This window comes from Silurus aristotelis (genome assembly GCF_946808225.1).
Source record: "Silurus aristotelis genome assembly, chromosome: 24".
Lineage (NCBI taxonomy): Eukaryota > Metazoa > Chordata > Actinopteri > Siluriformes > Siluridae > Silurus > Silurus aristotelis.
In genome coordinates this window covers 19,462,293-19,472,292 of record NC_139597.1, presented here as the reverse complement: position 1 = coordinate 19,472,292, position 10,000 = coordinate 19,462,293, and the positions used below count along the sequence as shown (strand labels likewise).

At 44.9% G+C, this 10,000-nt stretch overlaps 1 protein-coding gene across 3 annotated transcripts in view; it reads right to left on the bottom strand.

The window, feature by feature from the left end:
- The window catches only part of plxnb2a.1 (plexin b2a, tandem duplicate 1), a 71,029-nt gene that overhangs the window by 10,452 nt on the left and 50,577 nt on the right, over window positions 1–10,000 (bottom strand). For all 3 annotated transcript variants that reach the window (XM_083527848.1, XM_083527850.1, XM_083527849.1), the window contains 16 exons: window positions 7,334–8,442; window positions 6,297–6,482; window positions 6,065–6,190; window positions 5,874–5,974; window positions 4,805–4,931; window positions 4,433–4,586; window positions 3,627–3,738; window positions 3,435–3,543; window positions 2,971–3,072; window positions 2,787–2,876; window positions 2,018–2,105; window positions 1,580–1,740; window positions 1,246–1,394; window positions 997–1,129; window positions 374–510; window positions 81–266 (listed from right to left, as the gene is read on the bottom strand). In XM_083527848.1, coding sequence (XP_083383974.1) covers window positions 81–266; window positions 374–510; window positions 997–1,129; window positions 1,246–1,394; window positions 1,580–1,740; window positions 2,018–2,105; window positions 2,787–2,876; window positions 2,971–3,072; window positions 3,435–3,543; window positions 3,627–3,738; window positions 4,433–4,586; window positions 4,805–4,931; window positions 5,874–5,974; window positions 6,065–6,190; window positions 6,297–6,482; window positions 7,334–8,442 — 3,070 coding nt within the window. The remainder of the gene's footprint in view (window positions 1–80; window positions 267–373; window positions 511–996; window positions 1,130–1,245; window positions 1,395–1,579; window positions 1,741–2,017; window positions 2,106–2,786; window positions 2,877–2,970; window positions 3,073–3,434; window positions 3,544–3,626; window positions 3,739–4,432; window positions 4,587–4,804; window positions 4,932–5,873; window positions 5,975–6,064; window positions 6,191–6,296; window positions 6,483–7,333; window positions 8,443–10,000) is intronic.

Genomic DNA, 10,000 nt, shown 5'->3' with positions numbered 1-10,000 from the left:
CATGTGTAATATTTCATTCAGCAAAAGAAAAACGGTTATAAAACAATGCACTTGAACAAGGTTCTGCGTCTCAGACTGACCACACAAAGCTTGCTTGAGGAGAGTAGCTGGTGATCTTGGGGTTGACGTCGTAGATGAAGTCGCTGTCCTGCACGATGACCGAGGTGCTCTCGCCGTATTTAACCGTGACTTTGAGAGGCCCAGACGGAACCTGAAGGTTTTTATATGGACCCGTCTTACATGTGATTTGGGGTCCGAACTCCAGGCTGCAGAACGACCCGGAGGAAGAGAGGGGAAGAGAAATATGTGCAGACGTGAGACAGGAGACCACACTAGAGAACCGCAGGAGGGGTTTGCTGAGAAGGTCACTCACACTTCACAGGGCACATCTCCTACAGTCACGCTGATGTCGTTCTTACTAGCCGTGTCCAGGTCTTCACCAGAGATGGTGATAACAGTCCCACCGTCTTGTGGACCTTTTAAAGGGTGCACTGTTGTAGGTTTGGGGTCCTGGAGGAGACAAATTCAGGGGAAGTCAACAAGCAGAGAACCTGGTCTGTGCAATGGGTGAAACAATCCAGCAGAACTAAAAAACATTTCAGCCCCTTTCATTTTCTCAACATGGACCAGGGTCACCTTTTGTAGAAGGTTTAGCTGAAAGCCCCTCACTGGACCTTACACAGTGTTCTCTACATGAGCCATGATTAGCCTCTTACTGCTAACTTCACTATGGGTTTTCATAGAAAAAAAGGGTTTTTTTTGTTCTTGGTGGTTCTGCCTGCATGAGGAGGTAATGAGAGAAGGTGAAGGAACAGTAGCACCATAAAGTGTTAGGAATGTGCCTGAATCAGCAGTTCAGTTCCCCACATACAGAAAGTAAAACTTCTCCCCTGTTTACTCTGGTTAAAAGAGAACGAATGAAGTAAACATGAACAGAGTGAGAGAGAGAGAGAGAGAGAGAGAGAGAGAGAGACAGAGAGAGAGAGAGAGACATACCCTGTATGTGAAGGAAACTGTGGATTCACTGACATCCTTTCCTTCTACTTCCACCCTCACAGGTCCAAATGGGCTCTTGTGATTGGGCAGATCCCCCGGAGGGTCACGCAATGCTCCGATCTTACACACAATACTGACACAAACACAGAATCAGATGTAGTTCTGTACAGTCAAAGCAAAATGTGTTCCACAGAAAAGGCAGATGATTTCAGAAGATTGTTTTTGAATGAGTGGTCAGTAGAGCGCTACCTGGTGGACACTGTGTATCGGTCTGCCTGGTGCTCACATGGAACATCAGCCACAGTGATTCGCTTGATGTCTTCTTTTTTAATCCCCAGATTGGATCCCTTTATTGTAACCAAGATTTGGCCCTTCGAGGGCCCGAACCGTGGTGTGATCTGGAGTGAAAGCATGAGTATGAAAAAGTTCAGAACATTCAGAAATAAACTAACAAAACACTTCTGACTGACTTTTGAAAAGCAAAAAAATAAAAAAACATGCAGCAAAAATATGACAATTAAAAACGATAAAAAAAAGTGTGTGTGTGTGTGTGTGTGTGTGTGTGTGTGTGTGTGAGTCTCACATCTGTGATGGTGGGTGCAGGACACTGCTTGAGCTCTTGTGAGCAAAGCTGTGAATAAATGCAGGAGTGTGTGGCGTCGCACCAAACACAGTTATACTTCACGTCTGCGTTTTTACACAGACTGCAGTCCTCACGACCCACAGAACAATTATACAGCACCACTGAGAGAGCGAGAGAGAGAGAGAGAGAGAGAGAGAGAGAGAGAGAGAGAGAGAGAGAGAGAGAGAGAGAGAGAGAAAGAGAAAGGGGGGGGGGTGGACAAAATATCCAGATGTGTCATATCTTCAGGCCAACAGAACTGATTTTATGCTGGGATCAGCAGTGGCTTCCTGCACACACATCCACACTCAATACTCCTCCTGTATCTCCAGACCATTCATGACGCTCACAGTAGCAGCATTTCCCTTCTACCCAAGTGTCAGACTTCACTTCACTTACCCTGGAGTGTGCTGTCTATCTTCTTCTCCGTCTCCTTATCCTTCACGTAGAACGACACGTTCACCTCTGGCTTCTTCTCACAAGCAAACTAGAGAAAAAAGAAATTATTTTACAATGATACTTTCACTTGTACAGAGCGTCTGCAGAGCATCTGCAGTGTTCAGCTGTGAAACAGACAACATTCTTCTTCTTCTTCTTCTTCTTCTTTCGGCTGCTCCCATTAGGGGTCGCCACAGCGGATCATCCGTCTCCATCGCCCCCTGTCCTCTACATCTGCCTCTTTCACACCAACTACCTGCATGTCTTCCCTCACCACATCCATAAACCTCCTCCTTGTTCTTCCTCTTTTCCTCCTTCCTGGTGGCTCCATCCTCAGCATTCTCCTACTGATATAATTCATGTCCCTCCTCTGCACATGTCCAAACCATCTCAATCTCGCCTCCCTCACCTTGTCTCCAAAACGTCCTACATGTGCTGTCCCTCTAATAAACTCATTTCTAATCCTGTCCATCGTCATCACTCCCAACGAAAACCTCAACATCAAACAGACAACATTATTATCAACGCAATTTACAGTGCTGGAACAGATTTCAGGGTCTCTTAGTTGAAAAACAAAACAGTGGCAACAAAACGTGGCAACAGTTTGCGGAAGAACCTTCGTACGGCACATGCAAAAATCAATACTTTTTGGTCATATCGTGTGAAGTGTCGTCATCTCTTTCAGTTTTATGACTGTAGCATTTCTCAAGCCTCCATATGACATACTGACCTCATAACCAGCAAAGCTGAACTTTGACCCGGTAGTAGTCACGTCTCCATCCTGCTTCATGAGTTCGGTGCCGATCTGAAACGTTTTCGTCTGGAAGGAGCAGAAAAATTAAAGCAGTGAAAATGAGACTTTATGTTCTGCACACTATAAACACGTAATTACACGCGATTGCGTACGCCTTTACCGTGTACTTCTCCAAATTCTTTCCTTCGAAGGTGATGGGAGTTTTGAAGCCCACAGGGATGAGTGATGGTTCCAGGTTCTCAAACTGAGGACATCGGTCACGCTGGAGGAACCAGAGAACCGCATCCACTCAAATATTTAGTGATGTGTAGTCTCATAAATAATAAACATGTGTAAATAAATCTATGTACAGATTTCAAATGTCCTGGTAATGACTTGGATTTAACCAACATATCAGAACCCCTGAGGCCCTAAACGTCTGCACGTGTAAAAACAAACAAAAAAAAAACACAGTACACAGAATTTCGGTTCGATATCAGAAGAAATGCAACACATAAAATTGCTCATCATTTTGCGTTAACGTCATTTACGTACTGCTGAAGTGTGTGATTTCTGCTTTACAGTCAGGGTGATGAAATTCTCTGTAAGATGTAAATTTGGGGAAAATAAATGCACTCGGTCTACCTGGCCGTGTTTGATGACGCTGTCCTCGTCAGACTCGTCCTGGTCACTGCACGCGTGATCCTTTGTGTTCCACTGGCAGCCCCACTCACTCATAACACACGCTATACACCTGCAGGACCACGCAGGGGGTGAAGACAGATTCCGTATACAGACGTGTAATATTATTGAAGAGCAAATCCGGGAATCACTTACGGCGTATTGACTGCGTTCTTGACCACGGCAGCACAGTTGTAGAACTTGTATTCGCCGTGTGTTAACTCGATGTCGTCGTTCAGGAGGATCTTCACAGGCACCGCTACAAAATCTATACAGACACAAAACATCAGATGAGACACGGCCTGCAAACAAACGGCATGGATTTTTGAGGTTTTACTGACATCACTGAGATACAGGACTTTTTCTGCTTCATTCTCTTTTTATAGCATTTGTTTACTACAACAGAAACGTCTCCGTGATTTACTGCGACTTCACTACGTCCACATGCTTGTTTTTCAATGTTCGTATAATAAATATATATCATTTAATTATTATACAGAATTTTATCATATTCTAGATGCTTCTCTTCACAAACTGACTGTGTGATTGTGTGGCTTTGGTATTTTCAAAGTGAACTTTTACACATAAATACCCAGAATTAGAGTTTTATATAGTTATAATAAACATCTCATAAATTATTATTATTCTTTAAACCTGATTAATCAGGGAAAATGTTATAAAATTAAATAAAATGGAATCGTTTGTTGAACCCTGCTGTTAATGTTGTTACTGATGCCATGGACTAAATCCTTCCAGGAAGAAGCTGTTAGGCAGGAGATCAGGAGATCAGGAGATCACCTTCATGCTCCAGAGAGGAACAGTGTCCAATTAAAGAGACGATGTGTTTAAATTAAAGCTCAACAACACTGTGATCTGACAGGTTCCTCTGGAAACACTGAGAAAATCAGTTTGCTCATTAAGGACTTGAGCTGGAGGACCATGTGGAGAGATCAGAGTCTCACCTTGCGTCTCAGGTGTAGGTGGAATGTCCACCGGATTTGGTAAAGCGCAGACAACTTGATTGGTGTCCATCTCAGCATTGCTTTTGATTTGACCAAATACACAACTCAGCTTATCGTTTACAATCTTGGGGAGGGGGGAGACATCAATCCTGACCTGCATGGGACAGTCAGAGCAACACAAAGGTGCAGTAAACAACTCATTTATTACCACATGGGCTGATCAGAAGTTCTACAGGAGAAAAAGAATATAAAAAACCCCACAGGAGTAAAATGTTATATTCTGCAGAACTGAAGACAACAGAAGATCAGACTGATCTAAATTCATCACAGCTACAGTGACTGTAAGTGGTAGAGAAATGGAAAATATCTCACCTGTTTGGTCTTCTTGCAGCTGAGACTGGGAGGATCGAAGCTCTGAATGGCCACACACTTCTGGTTAGGGCTCCAAAGCCACGCGTCTTTTTCATCTCGTTGACTGCAATCGTTTTTTCTGGTGCATCTTCAAGACAAGAAAAAAAAAAATCAGTATCTTAGAAGTAAACCGCCAGACGTCAGACGTGTCGGCGTTCGTGTTCGAGTGCTGCACCACGTCACACTGTTATTATAGAATTCCATTATTACACTGTGTGTCTTTTAAAACCAGGACTCATGAACATGTACAAATACACTGATGTAGTTCTGGCTCTCAGATCTCAGACTACGAGGAGGAATCCAAAAGTTTGGAGACTCGCACTGTTTACAAAAAAAAGCATTTTTTATTTATCTACGTTTCCCCTTGCACAGGAACACAGCGCTCCCTAGTGGTGTTCTTGAACGTGTCCTGGAAATCTTCTTTTTGAAGCGTGTAGAGCATCTCCTGCACTCCGTGCCGGATCTCCAAGCTGGAAGCTGGAACATCATCTTGGGGAGGGTGAAGTCAAAGCGCAGGACTCAAATCTGGTGAGTAGTGTGGGTGCGGAGGTGAGATGGTGTGGATTGGTCTCTGACGGTCATCGGTTTGGACGTTCTCAGGGTTTGAGCTCGCTGAAAGTCCCCCTGATCTCTCATCGTCTTCCGGTGATGTTCTTCTGCTCCTGATGCACACGTGCTGCTCGAAACGCTTTGAACGACTCGTCGCAGCGTCGCTGTATGTCAAACGTACGTCTCTGTGGCAGATTTGCTCAGTTTCACGCAGAAGTTAACGTTTGCTCTGTGTTCTAATTCGCTGTGCGTGATGAAATCGCAGACGTGGGAACGCACGTGGGTCAGAACAGCACCAGTTACACCAGCAGTCTCCAAACGTTTTCATACCACCTCGTAGTTCTGCCTCCTAGACCTCATGTTGAAACCGAACTCATCCCAGGGACGGTGAACGTTATTAGTGAGCCTCTAAAGAATTCTCAATCGTATCCGAGATCATCACTGACACGTGGCATCATCTGGAACTGCGTACGTCACTTACCGTCCCTCGAGGACACACCAGCCACAGTACGGATCTCTCTGATTCACACATGAATGGCATTCCTTCTTCTGCTCACAAGCCTGCACTGGAACCTTCGTGATCTGGAAGGAAAAATTTATAAAGATGTTTAAAGTGTGAAAAGACCGAAAGAGTTCAGAAAGATCAGTTTTACTGCGTCTGATCTGATCAACCTTCTTTAAAGTCGTGATGTACAGATGATCCATGCTGGAATCGAAGAACATGGTTTTGTTCACCGGACCATCAGGACCGTCTCCTGGAAATTTGCCATAAACATCTGCATGACCAGTGAGGTGGATCTGTGAGGTTTCAAAAAGGAAATAAAGCAGCCAACATCTGGTTAAAGAGATCAATAAGAATAAACATCAGCATGGAAGCTGCACAGATCAAAGTGAAAAACATCACCTTAAGCACTTCTCCCATGTTGGTTCCCACAAAAGCCACGGTGTTGCTGTTCACCACGGATACGGCCACAGACGTCAGCAGGCTCTTCCTGGTGTACACGGGGCTGGTGCTTAAAGCGTATTCAGCTGTAGTGGCCAAAGGAGACGGCAAGAACTCGGCTCCACAAGCGTACATCTCATACTTTATCTGTTATTAAACACACACACACACACACGTTTATATTATTATATCGATTAAAAAATAAAAAGCTGCGTGAAAACAAGCTCCACACGATAGCATTAAGAGTCACTGCGCTTCTGACTGTTGAGGGATTCAGGTCTGAGAACATTCTGCTTTTCATACTGAACCACTCCTGCAATACTTTTGTGCACACAATTGTATAGAATGAGATTTTCTGTTTGGGTGAACTACAAGACCAAAACCTGTTCCAGCATGACAATGTGCACAAAGCAATCTCCAAAAACAAGTATGATGGAGTGGAAGATCTCCTGCTATTGAGCTCTGAACACTATTAAAAACCATTGGGATGATGGTGAACTCCAAACCCTGATCCTCCTCACCTTCTCCCCTACATCACTACCTAACTTTGCTAACACACATGTGCATCAATGAGCACAAACCTCCACTAAATCTAGAGCACCATCTTCCCAGAAGAGTGGAGGACCAGCAAATAGCAACTAGATGTGGAATGAGATGTAAAAAAAAAAAAAAATCCAGTAATGTCTTCTGGAATGTCGAAGTTCTTATATATAATTTTGCACCATATTCCAAAGTTATGAAATGATATTACTCTGACTTTATTGTAAAAAAAAAGCTCTTTAGTCTCCATTCTCTCTCTTTCCTTTACACTATTTAGAAATGATTTCACAGCTGAAGGCCTGAAGTCATTTGTGTCCCTGAAAGATCTTTCATCTGAAGCTTCCGGATCCTTTTAGGATCTTATGCTAGCAGCATTTTCTAGTTTTTTTTTTTTTTTTTTTAAGTTTATTGAAATCACACGGGGGAAAATAACACCCAGGAGAAGCCTCCATCCTCACCTCTCTCTTAGGCTTGCAAATATCCTCTTTTTTGGTGGTGTAAGGTGAGAAGACAGCTTTTGGCTTCTTGTCGACGTATTCTGCTCTATAACAGGACTCCGTGGCCTCCTGGAGCCGGCGGTCGATGCTGCTCAGAGGATACATGCAGAGCGCAGAGTCGAGTCCGTCCGCTTTGCTGAAGACGCCGAACAGCACCTTGTCGTCAGCTGGTAAATTTCCGCTGGAGCTGAGGTTCTGGGCGAGAATCGGCCCTGGGGAGGTCAGGTACGCTGCTTGCACCTTGTTGTAGACGTTGTCTGTGCCCATGCTGCAGTTGAGCTGAAGTTCGATGTAGGAGTAGTAATGCTGGTCGGTATCGCACAGGCGAGCTACGTAGCTGAGCTTGCGGTTGTCGGTGGTGTCTGCTGCTCGCGAGAACAGGAAGTAGATGTGGCCTTTGTGCTTGAAAGCGTAGCGAAAGTCGTGCTGGTAGCGCTGCATGTATGGGCCCGCTTGCACCGTAGACGTCTCCACCACGTTCTCGAATATGTCCATGTCACCGTTGGTTTGTAACAGCCGCGTGCTCACCAGCTTCACACTGTCGGAGCTGCCGTAGCCTTGACCCACCAGGAAGACGGTCAGATTTTTGTCTTCCTTGATAAAGGTTGAGATCACACCCACCACGGACACGGACCTGTCTGGTGTGGCCACGTACGTCTTCTCTCCCTTGGTGTCACTGTAGTACACTTGATGCTCGACGTTACTCAGATTGAGCAGGGAGCAGATGCCACGGAAGATGCTGCCGCACGCCACGAGCGTGCCGTGAGCCGGGTTCACCAGCAGGAGCTTGTTGACGTTGTGCGTCTCCTCAGCCTCGGTACACAGCGCAGTGATGGGTGGGGTGCAGTTCGGGCTGTCCTTCTTAGGGCCGGTTTGAGCTGTACTCTCCTTCTGTAAATCCGAGTCCAGCTGGTAGATGGCGTCAATGGCCCCCAGGTAGATTCGGCCCGTTCGGGGGTCCTGGACCACGGTATTGATGGTGGTCGGGGAGGAGAAGTGGACGTGATGCTGATCGCTGTCAGAGCGGGCGACACACAGCAGCAGTGCTGCCACACACCACCACGCCATTTCTACAAAAAAGAGAAAAACGGATGAAAATACGGAAAGGGAAGAGACGACGTGGGAGACGTTTCTCTTTAAATCTTTAATAAACACTCAATAGTACAATCTATTCTGCACATCAAATAAAGACAAGTATGAGGCAGTGATTTATAGACACCTGCTGAAATATTTAACGTTTAGAGAGACAGTATTAAAAATCTTCATCTGGACGGGTGTGTCGTGTGGAACAAAGTGCACTGGGTAGGATTAGAGATTTTATTGAATCTGCCCAGAGAGCAAAGGGCAGCGGCACATTCCTAATGAAGAACATCAACGATGCTGCACCAGTGGGAGTGAATCAGTCGAACTACACCACATCGACTATAGAGGGAGGAGTGTATACACACACACACACACACACACACACAAGCAGACAGACACACATACATAAATACACACACACACACACACACACGTACAAGCAGACAGACACACATACATAAATACACACACACACGTACAAGCAGACAGACACACATACATAAATACACACACACACACACAAGCAGACAGACACACATACAGAAATAAACACACACACACACACACACACACACACACACAAGCAGACAGACACACATACATAAATAAACACACACACACACACACACACACGTACAAGCAGACACACATACATAAATAAATACACACACACACACACACACACACACACACACGTACAAGCAGACAGACACATACACAAATAAATACACACACACACACACACACACACACGTACAAGCAGACACACATACATAAATAAATACACACACACACACACACACGTACAAGCAGACAGACACATACACAAATAAATACACACACACACACACACACACACACACACACACGTACAAGCAGACAGACACACATACATAAATAAATACACACACACACACACACACACACACACACACACACACACACACACACACACACACACACTCCTTCAAATGATGATGAAGACAGGATGAACACATTGGTGTACTGGAGATTGAAGAAGTTTGGTCTGCCCCCCACTAGGGTATTTGTGGGAGTGGGTGTGAAGCTGATTGCTGTGCTGAAGGAGTTGATTACATCCTGCTCCATCATTTATTCTGAATCTATAAAATCCACATGGCTGCTTTCAGTCCTGCTTTTATTTACAATTTTAATTCCACCACCAAATAAAGGAAAGCAAGCCTGAGTAGTGTGAAGTATTCTCTCAGTGCGAGTTAAAACATCGTTTGGTATCAGAAGCCTGGTGATGAGGTGGAGCTGGGGGTTGGAAGTGTGTGGAAAGGTGTGTCCAGGTAAAACCTTCTCCACACAAACGGATTAAAGGAACGCCTTCATCCCCCCCTGGTGCTTTCTTGTGTGCGTGTATGTGCATGTTTTGTGTTGAATGAGATGTCCTTTCAAAAAGAATGCGTTAAATAAAAAAAGCTCTGTGAGAGACACAGTGTGTGTGTGTGTGTGTGTGTGTGTGTGTGTGTACAGATGAATGGAGTATAGAGACATGGATGTGTGTGAAAGGGAAGTGTTAGA